This window comes from Drosophila ficusphila, unplaced genomic scaffold (assembly GCF_018152265.1).
Source record: "Drosophila ficusphila isolate 14025-0441.05 unplaced genomic scaffold, ASM1815226v1 contig_414, whole genome shotgun sequence".
NCBI lineage: Eukaryota > Metazoa > Arthropoda > Insecta > Diptera > Drosophilidae > Drosophila > Drosophila ficusphila.
Window position 1 is genome coordinate 8371944 of NW_025064328.1, and position 18410 is coordinate 8390353.

The window sequence follows — 18410 nt, forward strand, 5'->3', positions numbered from 1 at the left end:
TGGCGCCAAATATTTATTAAGCACCAATTTGGCCCACCGGCCAAACATCGATTTCAAAATTGAAAAATTTAAGCTGGAAAATATCGAAGCATTGATACTATCGTTCTCAGGCCCGATGATTTTGCAGTTCTATCGCAGCCAACTTCAACCACTTCACTTTTTCAAAGAACGTGGAAGGAGCAACACCTATTAAAATGTGAGTAATAAAGATAAATTAAATAACCTGAGATTGCAGCGAATATAACTGCGGATAGAGTTTGACTGACTTGTTTGCAGAACTCAATGTTGCAAGATTATTTTGGGATATGCAGGGAAATGCACTTTTCCGATTGCTTGTCAAAATGCAGTCACGTGGTCAAGGATTCTTTGCAGTCTCAACAAACATTAAAACAAAAAGAAACTGAATTATAACCCGGATTTTGTTTGATTCCAGGTGATCAACCAACTTTGGATAGCTGCGTTTTAACGCTGGCTAATTAAATTGGTAAGTTAAAATGTACCTTTAACAGTTTTCCTCAAACACTTTATTGCGAACATGAGTCGCTGGTGTAAAGAATTTCAACTTTAGCTAGTGCTTTTTACTTGTTCGTAGAATAAAACTGCTTTGCCCAAGCATAACCCAAATTTGTGTTACCTGAATTTGCGGTGCATATTTTTTTCGTAAAGCCGACACTTCCCTCCCCCTAAATTACCTATATTTTGACTCTTCATCTGTAGTGTATGTTCCATGTTACTAATTGTGTGATTTGTTTTTTTTTTTCAGAAACAATACATTTTTCCATCAACACGTGTTTTCTGGTGAAAAAATCAAAATGGCAGGTAATTATACATATGTAAAATATGTAACTCTTAAATAATCGAATGTCTATGATGATTTATTATTTTATTTTCTGACATCTCTTATGAACCGTTGTGATTCAAATCAGTTATAACTTACTCTGAAGTTTTTGATAAAAATTTTATTTATTGTCATAAAGCCACAGTTATTGAAAGAGTTTCCTTTTTTTTTTACAGATTTCTGCAGTAATCTTCAGGTTGATTTTGACAGCCGTCATCTTGGGGTCCTATGTTCACATGCTGAAATGGTAATTATGAACTTTCATTTTGATTTTTTATCATTCACATAAATTCCTGATGAATGAAACTTACACCATCTTTCGACTGAAAAACGTATTGATGCTATACAAGTTTTCACTGACTTTCGCACTCATTAAAAATTTTAATATTTGTAAAATGAGGTTTTTTTATTAATATTATTTTTATTGTTTACTTGCAGAAGGTTTATATCATGGACTTAGGCGTGTGATAAAAAACATATTAATGTCAAAAAAATTTTGGAAAAGGTAATTTATATTGAACAATCCAAAATCTAAATGGGTATTCTTCATAATCTCAGACAAGCTTTAAAAAATCGAGTCACCATTTCCTGTCGTAATTAATTTGATATATGTATATGTATTTATTATTGGCTTTAACTTTATCTTACAATAAGAAAACTAGTTTGGCTCATAGAGTCTTCGAGTTATAAAATAGTCTGTAATAACATTTAATATTGTGATGAATGAAACTTACACCATCTTTCGACTGAAAATGTATTGATGCTATACAAGTTATCACTGATTTCATATTAAAATAACATTTTTTTAAACAAAAAAAAGATTCCAGCTTCTATTATAAATCTATTCCTTTTCTTTTATTTTGCATTGCAGAAAGGCACTGGACTTCTGACGTGATGACTAACAAAAAATTGATGCTTTAAGGTAAACTTAAATTATCTTATAAAACCCAAATAAAATTATATGATGCTTTTACATTTTCTGACATCTCTAATGAACCATTGTGATTCAAAATTTTTTTTTTAATTACTGATAGTTTTCAAACATGTGCATTATTTGCATGCGATTTTTTTTTTTACTAAACTATTTTCTGATTTATTTTACAGGATACCAAACAGAGACGCTTACTCCAATGGAAGCACCAAATTTTTGAAAAGCCATCTAAGGTTAGTTGAGAGCCACTTTAAATAATATTAGGACTTAGATGATGATCACTTAAACCATTCACAGACAACATATAAAGGTCGGGCGGTGACAAGCTTTTCCAATATTTTTTTGGAGATAGGGAGTCTTGCTTGGCTGGTTATGGGCCCTGGTTAAAAAATTGGCACTGAATTTTACAATTTTTTTAAAATTTGTCAGTGCCACCTACGAGCTATAACTAATGTTGACTCTTCTTATCGTTGCAGCATGCAGCCTCTGCGGAAACCCGATAAAATATTTGTAAAGCCTTACAATGAATAAAAAGAGCCTTTTGAAATGTTAAAAATCGTTTTTTACTAAATTTGCACGCTCCCGAAGGGCCAGTTCCTGGTCTTGCTTGGCAATCATTCGTTCGCCCTTGGACTTTTTGCCTATCCCCAGCTTAGGCAATCCTCTATTCAATCCTTCAAGGAGGACGCATGCCTTGCAGGGTTGTTGTGAGGAGACGAAGCCGCAGCGAGTGCATATGCCGCGCACAGGTTTCTTTACGGTGTCCTTGAAACGTAGCTGCTCGCCAGAGTAGATGATGTCCATGATAACTGAGGGCCGCACCTTCTCCAGATCCTTAAGAAAGGCTCGGGCATGTCCGCGATATGCATTGGGAGCGAATACGCACTCCGTGGAGAAGTAAACAAGCTTTTTGTAGTGCGCATACATGACGATCTCCTTCTCGTAGCTGTATTTTAGGGGTTTCACACGTGGGATAGAGTCTTCACCCCCGCCAGTCCGGATATCTGTGCAGCGACGCAGACGAGCCGTGTCTCCTCGGAGCACGTTCATTAGTACCGTCTCCGCAATATCATCGGCATTGTGGCCAGTGGCTATGCTGTCCACGCCTAGCAATTTGGCCCCACGATCCAAGGCCTGTCGACGGAAGACCCCGCAAAAGGTGCAGTTGTTGGAACGACCGATTTGCCCGACAATGCGGTCCATAGTCCAGCCGTAGAGCTCCTCGTAGGACAGAATCTTCAAGGGCATCTGATAGTCGTCGCGGTTCTGTTTAACCGTCTCCAAACTGTCGTCTCGATAGCCAGTAATGCCCTCGTCGATGGAAAGGAGCACCAGTTGCAGGCCATAATCATGGCGTTCATTTAGCAGCTTCAAGCTTTAAGGCATGGCAAGAATTAGGGAGGTAGGATAATGGGGAGAAAACTACGTACACATGCGCCAGTACAGTGGAATCCTTGCCACCACTGGCAGCCACGGCCACCTTCTCGCCGCGCCTGAACAAATTGCTGGAAGAGATCGTGTGATGGATCTCCGCTTCGAAGGCGGCAAAGAAGCATTCCTTGCACAGGGCGTCGCCTGTTTTTGGGCGCTAGGAGAATACAAAATTAGCAAATAGACTACAGTCTTACCGTTGGAGTACTTACCTTTAAAGCAGCACGATTGCCGCATTGGGACTTGCAGTTAATAGGCATATTAACTCACATGTACATACAACACGATTTTATAAAAACCCAGCTGTTGCGCTCTTTCTTCCACTGACCAACACTAGTTTTCCATTGATGTTAAACAGCACACGTCGGCGTAGTAATAATATAAACATTTACATTCACAATGAGTGGCGAAAAAGAATTAAAAGCATTGATCAAGGACATCAGGGAGACCATCAAGCTGGGAAAGCATGCCGAGGCTATACCCAAGTGCCAAGTGAGTCACCGTTGCAGAGTTTCTTCGCGCGATATCCTACTGACATTTATTCCAGCGCTTGCTAAAATCGGATCCAAAAAATGCAATGGGATACTTGTTGCTCGGGGCCGCCTACCAAAATCTAGATAAAGCGGAGGCGGCCAAGAACTTGAGGCAGTGCATCCAATTCACTGAGGGACCAGCCACCGCCGCGCTCCTAGGGTTAGCCAATTGCGCGCCCAGCAACGAACTGCCGGAGATATATGATCAGCTGGCTGATTTGCAACCGTAAGAAATATTCCACCAGTCTTGGTGAATTCTGTTTTATCCATTTACTAAAACTTTAATCTTATATATATTTTAAATATGAAGAGTAATTTAATTATATCAAGTAAATCAAAATATGTTTCTGCACTTAAGAAGCAATTAAGTCGGAAAAAGCTGCTACATAGAGAATCATATCTCTTTTCAAAACTTTACTATTAATTTATTGTATCCTGTATAAAAAAATATAATAGTGTAAAACAAAAAAAGTAGAATCATGAAAGAGACCCAAGTAGGTTTTAAATTATTGAAATCAAAGCAAGTTAGATATAATTAGGTACTTGGTACTTAATTTCGTTATTTACTATTTTAATAACCCTTTAATAATTCTCAAAATATAGAGAACAATCTTTGAAATATTGGGAAAAGGTTTACAACTTGGCGTCGGACACGAATGTGGCACCCGATTGTTTTGCTGTATTTAAAAGAAGAGCTAAGAATCCACAGGACCAAAACTATACAAAAATTCAAGAATACCTGGGGCGCATTTGGTTTGCTAACGATTTTGAAATAACGCCAGAAGATACTCAACTTGTACGTCCGTTTATAAGTTAGATAATATCATTTAGTACCAATTAACTACTATCATTTTCACTTAGTACAAAACCACTATGGAAGCTCTGCTGAATACCTCGGATTCGAGTGCTGTGAATATCGTCTACAAGCGATATCTGAAATGGCTCTACAAGGAAAAGGACTTTTTGGCTTGTGTGAGACACGCTTGCCACATGACCGTATCCCACCCCAAAGATGTTTACGGCTACGAGTGGATATGTAAGACATACTGCGAAAACCACGATCAACCCAATAGTGATCTTTGGCGGCAAGAGCTGGGGCATCCCATTCAGGTGTACGCAGAGCAGCTGTTAAATCTGAACCCAAACTCCAACTTGGGTCTGTTGATCAAGGCCATAGATCTTTACGCTGAAGGTCAGTTTGTCGCATCCAGGCAGTTGGTGCTCCAGGCGCAGCAAAGTCATCCCGCATATAAGGTGACGCTAGAGCTGCTGGCCCGAATCCACATGGAATTGGGGGCATATCGGCTGGCACTTCAGCTTTGGCAGCAGCTTGGCCAGGAAAACAAAGCTTGTGCTCTATGTTTGTCCCACGAAAAGGACGAAACCAAACTGAAAGAGGCTGTCAGGATTCTGCAAACGGTTGAGAAATCGGGCAGCAATGTCAGGACCTTGGCTCGGTAAGCTTTCAAGACAATCTGAAAAATTGTATGCATAACAGAACTATTATTTTATAGCTGCTACTATAAACTGGGTGAGCTGCAGTTGTTGAAAGATTTGCCCTTAGATGAAATCTCCAGAGCAGAATTTATTTTGTAAGTAATGTCACAATACATATTTGGAATATGAAATACTTTTCCTTTTTTCCTACTTCCACCAGATGCCCAGTTGAAGCTCTTAAGGAAATTGGTAATCAAGAGTCCTTTGAGGCTCAGCTTCTTTGTGGAAAGCTGCACATGGAGCTTAGAAACTATTCAGACTCTCTGAACAGCATGCTGAAGGCCACTCGCCTGAGACCGCACTTTGCCGAGTGCTTCGACTATTTGGGCAGACTTTACCCGCTGGCCACTGGAGACTTGGCACGAGCCCGCAAGTGCTATGAAAAGTGCATCAGCCTCAACGCCCTGGCTGAGGAAGCAGTGGATGCCCTCAGTTTTATTTACCAGGAACAGGGGGAGGAGGAACTTAACGAGACGTTGCTTTTGAACACTTTGCGGCACATGGGCAGTGACGAGTCAATTCGACTGCAGTACAAGCTGGGACTACATTTCCTGCAAGGAAAAAAGTGGGACAATGTGAGTGAATTGTTATCCCTAAAATTTCTTCTTCAACACTTTTGTCGCAGGCGATCCAATGCTTTCGCATTGCCATCAAGCACGAAGCACGGTGCATGGTCTACTGGGAGTCTTTGGGCGATGCTTACGCAGGCCGTGGATCTTACAATTCGGCGATTCGAGTCTTTCAGAAGATTCTCGAGTTTTCCGCGAATAACAGCTATGCTTTGCTACAAATAGCTTCCATCAAAACGGTGCGAGATTGCAAAATAAGAAATTCAGAAATAATTCCCAACATATTTAATAGACAATTCGTATGTATTCCGAGGCTATTGAAGATTACAATACGCTGCTGAAGCTGAATCCCAGTTACCTGCCAGGACTTCGAGGAGCCGCTGAAGCGCATATTGGCCTGGCTAACAATCTTAAGAGTCAGAATCTATACGGCAGGTCTAAGGAGCATTTTCAATTAGCTTTGGGACACCTTCAAAGGTTAATCTTCAAACCCTATCTTCAGGCACTTTAATTTGAAACCAATTCTCCTATTTTTACAGTGCCTTTCTTCAGACACAGGCTCAAGGAATGGTTTGGTTGTGGCGACTTTCGGCGAACGTGTTCGTTCAAACTGCACAGCTACCGCCCTCATTAGCCAACTTGGATGTAGCCGGCAGTCTGGCCAAGCGCGATGAGTCCATTGCGTATTTGTCCCGCAAGGATCTCCTGCAGCTGGCCCAGCGCTTTTATTTGTGCGCTTTAAAGTTGAAGCAGAACACTTACCTGTGGTATGAATTGTCGTTAGCCAGCTATTACAGTGCCATCTTTATTCCCGAGGAGGCCAAGAGCCATTTAGAAACAGCAGCTAAAGTTTGCAAAATGGCCATAAAGGAACGTGGCAATCGATGGCAGAATTGGAATCTACTTGGGGTGATAAACATGCACCCAGAATATGAGAACCTGCCACTGGCTCAGCACTGTTTGATCCAGGCGGTGGAGCTGGAAAGGAAATGTTTCACAGCATGGACCAATCTTGGGGTTCTATACCTCAAGTTGAACGAAAATCGGTTGGCCAACGAGGCCTTCACACGAGCCCAACAAGCGAGTCCCGTTTATCCGAACGCTTGGATTGGACAAGCCTTGGTGGCCGAGGCGATTGGTGACCGAGAGGAGGCTTTTGACCTGTTTCGTCACTGCCAGCAATTTGATTATCATCCGGAGGCGGCGCTGGGTTTCGCCCACTGGGTGTGCAAGATGCTATCGGATCCGGAGTCGCGAAGCAAACCGCACATCAGTCACGCAATTGATCACATGTACGCGGATGTCTTTGCACTGGATGCCATTAATTGGTAATTCTTCTTTAAAAATTACTTATAAATCCGCCTTTACAAATGTTTATATTTTTAGGTATGTACAAAATGAGGAGGCTGATGCCAGCATTGCATCGCTGTCTTTTCAAGGATTTCTTTATGCCCGACAAAAGCTGTACAGTCAAGCAATTGAAGCCTTTACGCGCGCCTGTAAGCTGTGCGAGCCTGGTGCCGATCGAGACAAACTGTACACAAATCTGGGATACCTTTACCTGAAGCTTGGCCAACCTAAGCTGGCGGTGAACGCGCTGAACACTGTGGCTCATGCCACATTTAAGCCAATTATCGGTCTAGCCCTGGCATATTACCGATCTGGTCAGCTTCAGGAATCCTATTCGATTTACAAATCAGTGCTTAGCAATGTGGTGGGGCAGGATGACAAGGCGGCTACTATCTTGGTAGCGATGGCCTCTATGCTGTACGCCCTCCAAGGGGAGGCGGACACCAAAACCTTACTCTATCAGTGGTTGGTATCATATTACCAATGTTTTTGTTTCTACTTTTCTAATGATCTAATTTTATAAGTGTCCTGTTGAAAGATGTGCCCATCCAGGCCTTGTACTCGGCATTCGCCTTGGGCATTATTCATAAGGATAACGAGTTGAGCCGGACAATAATGATAGAGCTGAATGCGTACGTTTACAAGGAGGAATACTGCTCTGATGTCTCCTATCTTACGGCGCACTATATCCTCATAAATGTCAGTTGCAGAGGTCGATTATGATGGATGTTAGAAACTTATCAAGTTATCGTTATAGGAGGGTGTACGCAAGGCGTTGTGTTATCTACAGTCTCGTGTCAGGATGTTTCCCCATTCAGCAGCTCTTCGCAAAGTACTTCTCAAGTTTCTTCTTGACAATTTCCTCGAAGATCGATCCTACCAGTTAGTGACCTCTAATATGGCTTTAATAGGCCTTAAACTTGGTCATACCAACCAGCAAAACGGGTAAGATGATTGTTAGCCGTGAATTAAGCAAAATTGTATGAACTAACTTTTGTTTATATTCAGCATTTTGGCCAGTGAGGAGGCGCAAACAACAATCTACGCCAGTCAGGCTGTGAGTCAAGTGGACAAGAATTACTCACTTAAGTTGGTGCAGCGCGCCATTCGACTAAACCCGACAGACCAGCGCGCCAGGCAACTTCTTTCCGCCATTACTGCTCATTAATTATAATACAAAATAAAAGTTTATAAAGCCCGCCATTTAAAAGTTTTAATTTGCACTCACAGATGAAAGTGTTGCGAAACACCATGGACTAGTGTTACCGCTCAACGGACTTTTTTGAGACGGTCACACCGTGTCGGGGATGAAGCCAAGTCCATGAAAAAAAAGAGTGAATAAAAATCGTAAAATGTTTATGAAATAGTAAAAATGCTGGCAAAATAACAATGCGTGGTGCCCAAAGTGACAACGCGCTGTGTATATAGCCATAGATATACTCATAGATCGCTGTGAGGGGCATGCACTGCGCCCTGCATACCTGCATATGTATGAAAAACCTGCTGCCGCGGCCGTAATTACAGTTAGACACTAAAATAGCTGCACGGTCGGGTTGCAAAGTAATTTTGTGGAACTGAGCTTGGCAAGAAGGGGACTCGGGATCGGGTACAGCCCACGCACGCTAGCCCAATTGCAATGGAAAACGAATCCGTCAAGTCGGAACACAGTGGACGCTCCAGACGCTCGCGGAATCACAACAACAACGGCGGAGGGGGAGGTGGAGGAATTGGTGGTGGAGGCGGGGGAGGCAGTGTAAATAACGGCTATCACAGAGAGCGAGATCGTTCAAGGCACTCGCATCGCAGCACCCACTCCTCCAAATCGGGCAAGGGGTTCCAGCGGGGCGATATGGCGCCCTACCAAACCAGCGTTAATATGACAGGTGACATCTAAGACAATACTAGTTAAAAACATATACTTAACCTGATTCTCTTAAAAGGTGACGGTAGTCACGATGGTCAGGAGGTAATCGAGGTCCAGATCCTGCCGCAGGACGAGAACTGGGGCGAGAACACCACCGCCGTCACAGGCAACACTTCTGAGCAGAGCATATCCATGGAGGACATCAACAACATGTGGCACCGCGAAAACGATAAGGGCTTCGGCTTCGCCTGCCGTCGTTACATGGAATCCAGCTTCTACTTTTTGCTGGGATGCGGCGCCTTCTTCTCGCCAGTGGCTATGGTCGTTATGCCCTATGTGGGCTTCTTTCCCTCAGCCTTCGATCATCCGGAGTTGACGCAGACGGTGCGCACGCAGCTTTTGGCCTGCAGTGAGCAGTGCAAGGGACAACTGGTATCGCTGGCCGCCCGACTGCTGCTCCTAGCAATTGGCCTGTGGGCTGTGTTTATGCGACGTACCTCGGCTAGCATGCCAAGGATTTTCCTCTACCGGGCTTTGGTCCTTCTGCTGGTCACCATCTGTACGTTCGCCTATTGGCTCTTCTACATTGTGCAAGTCACGAACGGGGCTAAAATCGTGGTGGAGACGGGAGGCGATGCTGTGGATTACAAGTCTTTGGTGGGCTATGCCACCAACTTTGTGGACACGCTGCTGTTCATCCATTACGTGGCCGTGGTGCTGCTTGAGTTGCGCCACCAGCAGCCTTGCTACTATGTAAAGATTATCCGATCCCCCGACGGCGTTTCACGCTCTTACATGCTGGGCCAACTCAGCATACAGCGAGCGGCCGTCTGGGTTCTGCAGCACTACTACGTGGATTTTCCCATCTTCAACCCGTACCTGGAACGCATCCCCATTTCGGTCTCCAAGTCGCAGCGCAACAAAATATCGAACAGCTTTAAGTACTACGAAGTGGACGGGGTAAGCAATTCGCAGCAGCAAAGCCAGAGTCGGGCAGTTCTGGCGGCCAATGCCCGAAGGCGTGACTCCTCGCACAACGAGCGTTTCTACGAGGAACATGAGTATGAGAGACGCGTCAAAAAGCGACGTGCCCGTTTAATTACCGCCGCGGAGGAGGCCTTCACCCATATAAAGCGCATTCATAACGAACCCGCTCCAGCACTTCCGCTCGACCCCCAGGAGGCTGCCTCGGCGGTGTTTCCCTCAATGGCCAGAGCGCTTCAGAAATACTTGCGGGTTACGCGTCAGCAACCGAGACATACTTTCGAAAGCATCCTGAAACACCTGGCACACTGCCTAAAGCACGATCTTTCGCCGCGCGCCTTTTTGGAACCGTATTTGACCGAGTCGCCGGTGATGCAGAGCGAGAAAGAACGTCGTTGGGTTCAGTCATGGTCGCTGATCTGCGACGATATCGTTTCTCGGCCGATTGGTAACGAGTGCACATTTCAGTTGATTCAGAACGATGTATCCCTCATGGTTACTGTACACAAGTTGCCGCACTTTAACCTGGCCGAAGAGGTGGTGGATCCCAAAAGCAACAAATTTGTACTGAAGCTCAACTCAGAGACGTCCGTATGACAGCACCATAACGCCCCGCCGATTATCACGCCCACACACAGCAATCAGACACAATCTTCCTATCTGCACGTGTTTGTCTAATAATCTAAAACTTTTTCTTCCCAATCCCTTTACCCAATATTTTTCAGCCTGATTTTGTATTCACTTGGGTGCTTTGATTTAAAAGGCCTTTGGAAAAGTAATTCATCTTTATACGCCAGAAACATAATCATAATCAATCAAATTAAGCAATCAAAATTAATTATTAATGACTGTGTTCTGAAAATACTTTTAAATCGAACAAATATTCGGTAAGTTAAAGCCAAACGAAATCAGTGAAAACTAAAATGAATCGGGCCCTACACCTCACCTACAGATAAGGTGAGGAGATTGTGTACTTACTTATCAGCTATGAACTTAAACCTTAAACCCAAATATCAACAATCAATGCTCAAAAGCCCAGTGTATCATCCTAATCCGACTCGAACATATCACGCGACCCTTTATTAAGCAAAACATGACTTACAAGTTCCCAAAGTATTAATTATAAGAATGATCGGCTTGCAGAACCGCAATCTAAAGATATCCACTCTTCAACGCAGCTCTTTTATACACATTTTTATTTTAGATAATATGTTTAGAATAAAGTTGGGCTTTAACGTCTCGGAATATCTTATTATATACCCGATATTTGTGCCGTTTAAGCCCAATCGCTAGCCTTAAGAAAATATTAAGTGAACCAGGGCGAACACACATGAATTTTAAGCTAAGACCTGGACTTGCGCCAAAAGTGGAGAAGCCACTCTTAGCGCGACTCGTTAGAATTTTACAGACGCACATTTTATGCCGAAACCGAAAGGTCCTAACTCTTCTGCCACAAAGGTTAGAAATAACAAAACTATAACTCGAATGCAACTGATGACAAATACATAATTTAAGCGAAGACTGCCTGAATATGCATTTTATACACACAAATTGCCAACAGCCACTAACAGGTGTATATACCAACCTGTGCATAGCAACCACTTACTTATATACAGAAACTCGTGTATTTTTAGAGACAAAATTATAGTGATAAGGACCCGAATTCGTATTCGAACTTTCCAGTGAACCCAATCAATGCATAATAGTATATACATACCTATTTACAAAACTACTTAGAGAACTTTTGCTTGTGGTTTTATTTTATTTTCGTTTTCTAGCTAAATGCCCTATCTTGAGGCAATCGATTATATTGTAATTCTCTAGCAATTACTTAAAGCAATTGGAAACCCTAAGCATACATACCATTTACATATTAACTTTCAAACTGTAACTGTTGTAACTGTAATTAGCTTATGAAACCACATACCGTAAAATAAATCGAACCCACTTTTTTAACAGCTTTAACCAAATTGTTTTTTTTGCTGTGCAATGACGCCAATTACAGAGATACCCCGGTAATTTATTCCTCAAGGCTGTTCAATAATGCCTGAAATCTACCTTATCAGGAAAAGATTACCAACAAGTTCCTATATTGATAAATGAGCCTGCTCGTTTACCATATTGCACATAAGTGTAATAAATGAGGATTCGATTTAATCAGAGAGCAATCAGTTCTTGATACTTTCTGTCAAGTGGTCATGATAACACTTATAAGTGCCATTAGTTCAAGTGTATTGAGACCGGGTGGTCTCATATTCACATTATTAAGATTAGGAAAACAAGCGGTCGGGGGGCATAAGGCTTGTTTAGCTCAAATATCAGAATTGTTTAGCTCGTACGATTTTGGTTGTGCCTGGTGGTTGGTAGCGTTCGCTTTTATTTACAAGTTTTCATAAATAATCGCCTAGTGTAAATGGAATACTAGCATATTAAATATTCCTTAAATACTAATAGTGAGCAGCTTGCGCAGCTGTTGCTTTTTGGCTTGTGCATCAGTGCTGTTGGTTTCGAAACTAAAAATTTTAGCCAGGTCAAGTTTAAAAATGTATGGTAAAATTCGATTCCCCGAAAAGGTCTTCCAGATTAGTCCTTCTTCCGCTGCAGCCCGTTCTTTTGTGGCTCGTAAAACTCCTCTACAATGGCCTCCACCATAGTATTCATTGTGTTAGTCAGTTTCGCCCAGTTCTTCTCCTCCGGCTTGCCGCACATCTCGGCGTAGTACTTCATCTTGGGCTCCGTTCCGCTGGTTCGCAAGGTGACCACCAGGCCGTTCTTGAAGGTGAACGTGATCATCTGGGAGCTGGAGCTGGTCGGCAGTGTCGGCTTCTTGTCGCCGGTGCTGCTGTCGAAGCCGGTGGTAAGGTCGCGCACGTTTTCAATCTCGTACTCGCCGTTGAGGATGCTGGTAGGGTAGGTGTCCGCCTTGCCCTCGTCCCATGTGCGAAGCCGCTCGAAGATCTGCGCGATCACTGGTGGACAGCGGCAGATGACATACGAGCAGATGGTCGTATGGAACCCATAAGTCTCGTAGATGTCGCGCAGTTTCTCCTGCAACGTCATGCACAGCTTGCAACGCAGGTAGCATGCCATGGTGGCCACATGGGCAGCGGCACTGATTCCATCCTTGTCCAGCACAGCCGTGCCCACCATAAAGCCGATGGCCTCCTCGAACGCAAAAAGTACTTGCTTGCCGGCCTGTTGCTGTTCGATGGCCTTGTTGCCCATCCACTTGAACCCGGTCAGCGTTTCAAAGAACTGGAAACCCTCCTGTTCGGCCATGGCCCTGAGTATCTTTGAGCTGACCGTGCTGGCTATCATTACGCAATTGCTTACGTCGCAGCCGGGCTCACGCATCTTATGCAGCTCCAAAGCCCACCATCCCAGAAGCGCGCCCACCTCGTTGCCGGTGAACAGCTTGTAGCAGCCATCCTCGCGTTTTTCAGCCACTGCCAGGCGATCGGCGTCGGGGTCGTTAGCCAAAATGATTTGGGAACCGTTGGCCTTTGCAGTCCGAATGGATAAGTCCAGCGAGGTCTTGCCCTCCTCCGGATTTGGCATAGGTGTGGTAGGGAACTCCGGGTCTGGCTCCTGTTGCTCGCACACCGAAACGAATGGCTTCAGGTTGATCCGAGCAAAAGCCTGCTTCACAAATTCATAGCCCACGCCGTGCATGGCCGTGTAGGTGAACGAAATCGAACATTTTCCGTTGACCTCCAGCAAGGTGCAGGGAAGGCTCTTCTTCAGAGCATCAAAGTAGGGCGGAACTACAATGTCGTAGGGATCCTCTAGCATAGGGTTCGAACACATGGCCGAGTCGTCCCACGAAGAGGCCTTAGGTTCAAGGTTATTCATGATTGCCTCCTGGATGCCCTCGTCGTGTGGCGGGATGATTTGGGCCCCATTATCCCAGTACACCTTGTAGCCATTGTCCTCTTTGGGATTGTGCGAGGCAGTCACCATAACGCCGCACAAGCACTGAAGCCTTAAGATGGCGTAGGGCACCATGGGAGTGGCCACGTACCGCTTGTACAGCCACACCTTAAAATCGTTGTTCAAGAACACAATGGCCGAGAGCTCGGCGAATCGGTGGCTGTTGTAGCGACCGTCGTACCCGAACACGATGCCCCTTTGAGACCAGTCCTCCGGATTTGGAAACTGCTCCTTTATGTACTCGCACAAGCCCTGCGCCGTTCTAAAAACAGATTCATTTTATCAATAACTTATTTGAGATAGACAAAGGCTTCCTTACTGGATGACCACTAGTTCGTTCATGGAGTCGAAGCCCGCACGCATGCATGCCCGCAGACCTGCCGTGCCAAAGCTGATCCGAGTGCACAGTCTTTTCCGCAGCCTGCCAAGGGATAAAACTTAATTTAACTAAGATTGGTTTAATTGCGATCGCTCTTACGTATCCCAATCCTGAGCCCGAACGGCGTCCATAATTTGGCAAGCGGTGCTGGCGCATTTGTCCCACCGAATCCACTTGCGGATTTGGTCGTCCAGCTCCGGATCGCCCGATAGCGCCATGTTCTTGATCTCGCACTGCATCATCCCCGTGGCTTGACACATGGTGGCTGAGTGTTGTTAACCGAAAGACCTCAGGGGGGAAAACCGTTTTATATTTTCAAGTTTAATTTCAAAGACTGCCGAACGGAAGAAGAAAAAGACAGCAAACGCTTCCTGACAGTGATGTCACAGTCCGGGAACAAAGAAAAGCACACTGCGCTGCCGATGAGAACAGCGATCGACGAACAACTGGAACGAATGCTTTCAACTGATATAGTTCACCGATGCGGCCACATACATGGACTTAATCTGCCACGCCCCTTTTATACAGTAAATATAACCAAAGCGCCCACAAAAAATTCGTGGAAGCCGCTGTTTAGAGATGTCAGCGTGCCTGGCCGATAGTGAAATTTTTAGTGATGCGAGTCATAACATATCCTCAATTTTTATATATATTTCATAAATACATATATATTTTTTTCAGCTTACGATTCTAATAAGCGCTTTAAACATACATAGGTACAAGTCGTATGTGCGGACAGAAAAAACTGTCCCACTCGAATTTTTGGTTAATTTTAGCTATAAATATTTTTCTGGACGGCTAAAATTTTTCGGAACGTCACTCCGATTGTAAGCTCCTTCGGCATTAACCAACACCGACTCGTATACCATCTCTAGATAATTTTTTGCGATTGGACGGACGCGAACCGAAAGAAAATACAACATTTGATTCGGTTTGTATGAGTAATAAATAAAATGGCCGATGTATTAGATATTGACAATGCAGAGGAGTTCGAGGTGGACGAGGACGGTGACCGTAAGTAGTCTGAATAAAATTTGTTTTCCACTGATCTTATGCTATAATTTTGTTCCCACGCTGCACCGTGCTTTGCACACCGTACACTGCAAAAAAAAGAGGGCATTGTGCGCCTGAAGGAGAAAGCGAAGCACCGCAAGGGAAGAGGGTTTGGCAGCGACAGCAACACCCGGGAGGCGATTCACAGTTATGAGCGGGTGCGTAACGAGGACGATGATGAGCTGGAGCCGGGACCACAACGATCTGTTGAGGGCTGGATCCTGTTCGTGACCTCTATTCACGAGGAGGCGCAGGAGGATGAGATCCAGGAGAAGTTCTGCGACTACGGCGAGATTAAAAACATCCACCTGAACCTTGACCGGCGCACTGGGTTCTCCAAGGGTTATGCCCTCGTCGAGTACGAAACTCACAAGCAAGCGCTCGCCGCCAAGGAGGCACTGAACGGTGCCGAAATAATGGGACAGACCATCCAAGTAGACTGGTGTTTTGTTAAGGGACCAAAGCGCGTAAAAAAGTCCGACAAGCGTCGCAGATAAATTTATCCCGAATACGCAAATACCTTTTTTAATAGTTTAATGCATATGCAACCGTAAAAAGTCTATATGATAAAAAATAAAAAAGATTACTAAACTAACTTTTACACAATCTATTGGTTACAAATTGTCAAAAAAAAGCTCTTATTTTAGCACTTTTTTTTTTAAACTACAAAGTAGTGGGCGACATCGGCTACTACTTCATCTTCTTCTGGTGAAGTAAATGTTTCCTGAGCGCCTGCTGTTTGTCCTTGAAGCTCTTCTTGACCTTAGAGCGCGCCTTGTGCCGCAACATGCCAAAGTTCTTGGTCTTTCGCTTCTCGCGGTTTGTCTTTGAGCAGTGCTCGTTCACACGTCCGTCCTTCCAGCCGAAACGCTCACGATCCTGCCGGCCAGCCTGCACAGTCTCCAGGCGTGACTCCTTGTCGTGTTTGCGCTTCTTGTAGATCATCTCGATGCTATTTAGCTTGACAAATTCTGCACGATCCTGTTCCAGTGGCCTCTTGCGGGCACTGGTCACGGTTTTCTTGAGATTAGCCGCATTGATGCGCTTGAAGTCCTCGTCCGTGAATATGCGCGTTAGAGCCAGTTCCTGAGCGGCTTCCTTCTGGCTCAGGATTTTGATATCCTTTTTTTCTTTCTTCGTCTTGACGGATTCTTCTCCACTTTCCACGCCCTCATCAGAGTTCTCTCCCTCCTCATCTTCCTCGTCACTGTTGTCCTCATCCTCCTCGTCTTCATCATCATCTTCGTCCTCTTCGTCGTCATCCTCATCGGCCGCTCCTCCTTCGCCATCGCTGTGCGTTACATTAACCCACTCTCCATCGTTTGAGTCCGTATCCTCATCACTCTCAATATCGATGGTTTTAGAGTCCTTGAGCAGAGCTTCGGCGCCCAGCACCGTATCATGGACTTCGCGTTCTCCGTATGCTCGAACCTTGCGTTCAGCTTGGGCTTCCGTCTGTCTGCCTCGATCCTTCTTGTGCAGAAGGGCTGGAAGTTGTTCTCGGTATAAAGTAATTAGCGACCGTGCTGCCATCATTACTGACTTCTCCTTGTAGGTTTTGTACATGGCTAGATCCTGGAGCAGATCCTCGCCCATGGCCAGGGGACAGCGCATGCAAATCTCACGCGTGGCATTCAGGCCAATGGCCATCACGTCGCTGGAGTTGCGCTCAGTGATAAAGTTGTTGGCAATCGTCTTTAGGATGGGTTCGATGATGTCTCCAGGGACCAATTCGTGGGAAGCCTGAGCGGCAAACTGGAGTACACGGGTCACCTGGCGCTGGTGGGGCTGCAGAAAGCGAGTTATGTATGGATAAAAGCCAAATAGAAACAGCTCGTGGATACCGATCAGGCGCGAAATCACGTCCAAATGCATGAGCTTAACCTCAAACCGCTCATTAGTGGCTTGCAACTGTTTGAAAAGGCCCTCGGCCATACCCTGTGGATTGTGCACCAAGTGAATGCCCGAAAAGTTGAAGGCAGGCGCATTCTTTTTCTTCTTCTGCGCCTTCACCGCCTGCTTCTTAATTTGCGCTAACTGTTTTGTCCTCTTCTTGGTTTTCTTATTGACGCGATTGGCCATTAAAGCACCCTTGAGGTCCACCTCGTTCTCGCTGTCCGAGTCCTCTTCTTCGTCCTCTTCGTCGTGGCCGAGAAAGAACTTTAGCGATGTGACCAGCACCTTCGTCACCTTCGAGAAGCAGCCAACGGTGGCTATTACATTAACCGTCTTGGCGTCGTTCCAGATGTTCTTCTTGTACAGCTCAATCATAATATCAACCGACATCTTAGCCGCCTTGGGATTTGCATCCTTAAGCATGGAGTACATAAAAGCTTGAAGGCTCTGTATTAGAATAAAAAGTTACATTTTAGGTCTTTTACTATCATGTCGTTTCTGTAGCTTACCGAATTTAACTTCATATCCTTGTGCTTAGCGTTCATGTTCTTTATGTCGGTCACGATGTGAGTCTGCAGGAAAGTGCGCAGATTCTTGTCAGGACATCGGAGGAGCTGAAAAAACAACTCCAGTATGTCCAATGCGGGCACGAGGTTCTTGTTTCTCAGCAGGATCAAAGCCTTTACAAAACAATTCCTCATGGCAGGGTCCAAAACGGTGGCGTAGTTCCTCAGCAGATCAGAAAGCCGTTTTGGGAACTCCTCGCACACTGCCGGATAGCACTGAGCCACCTGGGCAATAAACATGACGATGTCATCGAGGGATTTGTTCTCCTCACTTGGATTCAAAGCGAAAACCTCCAGCAGGCTGAGAAAGTGTTGGTACTGGATGTGAAACTCATCGCTGTACGACTCCGGGTCCCTCTTGATCAGGTTCTGCAGCTGAGGCAGGTTCTCCGGCAGCTGGTTGTTGTTGGGCCGCACCATGGTGAGCCGTAAAATCTGTATAAATACTACGTTCTTATTCAACCACGTTCCGTGCTAGTAAAGTAGATGCACGTGTGGTGTGTGACCAATCGTTGCTAAAACGGAATTCTTTTATAAGGTAGTAGTAACAAAAATTGATCAGTGAAAATTAATTGTATTTGAAATTTAA

At 44.7% G+C, this 18410-nt stretch overlaps 6 protein-coding genes, 1 long non-coding RNA gene and 4 other non-coding genes across 12 annotated transcripts; 8 read left to right on the forward strand and 3 right to left on the reverse strand.

Moving 5' to 3' along the window:
- Positions 1-122: 122 nt before the first annotated feature.
- Positions 123-2325, forward strand: LOC108090398. Of its 2 annotated transcripts, none has more exons than XR_001771345.2 (8): positions 123-196; positions 434-484; positions 764-819; positions 1015-1085; positions 1277-1343; positions 1710-1760; positions 1943-2002; positions 2067-2325. It is a non-coding gene; the product is annotated as an uncharacterized LOC108090398 (long non-coding RNA). The 2 variants fall into 2 exon arrangements; XR_001771344.1 differs by having other exon boundaries at positions 2246-2325.
- On the forward strand, positions 864-946 carry LOC122320193. Its single transcript, XR_006245540.1, has one exon. It is a non-coding gene; the product is annotated as a small nucleolar RNA Me28S-Gm3255 (small nucleolar RNA).
- Positions 1127-1206, forward strand: LOC122320203. The gene has a single exon (XR_006245550.1). It is a non-coding gene; the product is annotated as a small nucleolar RNA Me28S-Am982 (small nucleolar RNA).
- Positions 1550-1628, forward strand: LOC122320202. The gene has a single exon (XR_006245549.1). It is a non-coding gene; the product is annotated as a small nucleolar RNA Me28S-Am982 (small nucleolar RNA).
- Positions 1794-1873, forward strand: LOC122320192. The gene has a single exon (XR_006245539.1). It is a non-coding gene; the product is annotated as a small nucleolar RNA Me28S-Gm3255 (small nucleolar RNA).
- On the reverse strand, positions 2309-3529 carry LOC108090397 (cytoplasmic tRNA 2-thiolation protein 1). Its single transcript, XM_017189045.1, has 3 exons — positions 3413-3529; positions 3200-3357; positions 2309-3144 (listed from the first exon to the last, which is right to left on the reverse strand). Exons 1-3 carry the CDS (start codon positions 3458-3460, stop codon positions 2319-2321), a joined length of 1032 nt encoding a protein of 343 aa, XP_017044534.1. The 5' UTR covers positions 3461-3529; the 3' UTR covers positions 2309-2318.
- LOC108090393 (tetratricopeptide repeat protein 37) lies at positions 3483-8352 on the forward strand. The gene is made up of 13 exons (XM_017189042.2): positions 3483-3692; positions 3748-3959; positions 4337-4529; positions 4595-5190; positions 5248-5325; positions 5391-5805; positions 5856-6038; positions 6092-6276; positions 6339-7127; positions 7186-7614; positions 7674-7848; positions 7907-8094; positions 8158-8352. Exons 1-13 carry the CDS (start codon positions 3600-3602, stop codon positions 8315-8317), a joined length of 3696 nt encoding a protein of 1231 aa, XP_017044531.1. The 5' UTR covers positions 3483-3599; the 3' UTR covers positions 8318-8352.
- A 72-nt stretch (positions 8353-8424) lies between these two features.
- Positions 8425-11962, forward strand: LOC108090395 (vang-like protein 1). Its single transcript, XM_017189044.2, has 2 exons — positions 8425-9032; positions 9090-11962. Exons 1-2 carry the CDS (start codon positions 8786-8788, stop codon positions 10592-10594), a joined length of 1752 nt encoding a protein of 583 aa, XP_017044533.1. The 5' UTR covers positions 8425-8785; the 3' UTR covers positions 10595-11962.
- Positions 11963-12338: 376 nt separating this feature from the next.
- On the reverse strand, positions 12339-14897 carry LOC108090394 (glucose 1,6-bisphosphate synthase). Its single transcript, XM_017189043.1, has 3 exons — positions 14406-14897; positions 14247-14348; positions 12339-14189 (listed from the first exon to the last, which is right to left on the reverse strand). The coding sequence occupies exons 1-3, from the start codon at positions 14564-14566 to the stop codon at positions 12581-12583; spliced, it is 1872 nt and encodes a 623-aa protein (XP_017044532.1). The 5' UTR covers positions 14567-14897; the 3' UTR covers positions 12339-12580.
- Positions 14898-15171: 274 nt separating this feature from the next.
- Positions 15172-15954, forward strand: LOC108090493 (RNA-binding protein 8A). The gene is made up of 2 exons (XM_017189205.2): positions 15172-15320; positions 15420-15954. The coding sequence occupies exons 1-2, from the start codon at positions 15260-15262 to the stop codon at positions 15854-15856; spliced, it is 498 nt and encodes a 165-aa protein (XP_017044694.1). The 5' UTR covers positions 15172-15259; the 3' UTR covers positions 15857-15954.
- LOC108090491 (protein SDA1 homolog) lies at positions 15877-18345 on the reverse strand. The gene is made up of 2 exons (XM_017189203.2): positions 17765-18345; positions 15877-17702 (listed from the first exon to the last, which is right to left on the reverse strand). The coding sequence occupies exons 1-2, from the start codon at positions 18239-18241 to the stop codon at positions 16050-16052; spliced, it is 2130 nt and encodes a 709-aa protein (XP_017044692.1). The 5' UTR covers positions 18242-18345; the 3' UTR covers positions 15877-16049.
- Between the last annotated feature and the right edge of the window lie 65 nt (positions 18346-18410).

Bases quoted from the DNA above. Each gene is read 5' to 3' on its own strand.
- LOC108090491 (XM_017189203.2), bottom strand. From the start codon at position 18,241: ATGGTGCGGCCCAACAACAACCAGCTGCCGGAGAACCTGCCTCAGCTG. The intron at 17,703-17,764 runs GTAAGCTACAGA...ATTCTAATACAG, and splicing joins AGGATATGAAGTTAAATTCG to AGCCTTCAAGCTTTTATGTA.
- LOC108090397 (XM_017189045.1), bottom strand. From the start codon at position 3,460: ATGCCTATTAACTGCAAGTCCCAATGCGGCAATCGTGCTGCTTTAAAG. The intron at 3,358-3,412 runs GTAAGTACTCCA...GTATTCTCCTAG, and splicing joins GCAATCGTGCTGCTTTAAAG to CGCCCAAAAACAGGCGACGC. The intron at 3,145-3,199 runs GTACGTAGTTTT...CATGCCTTAAAG, and splicing joins TCCACTGTACTGGCGCATGT to CTTGAAGCTGCTAAATGAAC.
- LOC108090493 (XM_017189205.2), top strand. From the start codon at position 15,260: ATGGCCGATGTATTAGATATTGACAATGCAGAGGAGTTCGAGGTGGAC. The intron at 15,321-15,419 runs GTAAGTAGTCTG...TGCAAAAAAAAG, and splicing joins GGTGGACGAGGACGGTGACC to AGGGCATTGTGCGCCTGAAG.
- LOC108090395 (XM_017189044.2), top strand. From the start codon at position 8,786: ATGGAAAACGAATCCGTCAAGTCGGAACACAGTGGACGCTCCAGACGC. The intron at 9,033-9,089 runs GTGACATCTAAG...TTCTCTTAAAAG, and splicing joins AACCAGCGTTAATATGACAG to GTGACGGTAGTCACGATGGT.
- LOC108090393 (XM_017189042.2), top strand. From the start codon at position 3,600: ATGAGTGGCGAAAAAGAATTAAAAGCATTGATCAAGGACATCAGGGAG. The intron at 6,039-6,091 runs GTGCGAGATTGC...CATATTTAATAG, and splicing joins AAATAGCTTCCATCAAAACG to ACAATTCGTATGTATTCCGA. The intron at 6,277-6,338 runs GTTAATCTTCAA...CTATTTTTACAG, and splicing joins GCTTTGGGACACCTTCAAAG to TGCCTTTCTTCAGACACAGG.
- LOC108090394 (XM_017189043.1), bottom strand. From the start codon at position 14,566: ATGTGTCAAGCCACGGGGATGATGCAGTGCGAGATCAAGAACATGGCG. The intron at 14,349-14,405 runs GTAAGAGCGATC...ATCCCTTGGCAG, and splicing joins CGGGCTCAGGATTGGGATAC to GCTGCGGAAAAGACTGTGCA. The intron at 14,190-14,246 runs GTAAGGAAGCCT...ATCTGTTTTTAG, and splicing joins AACGAACTAGTGGTCATCCA to AACGGCGCAGGGCTTGTGCG.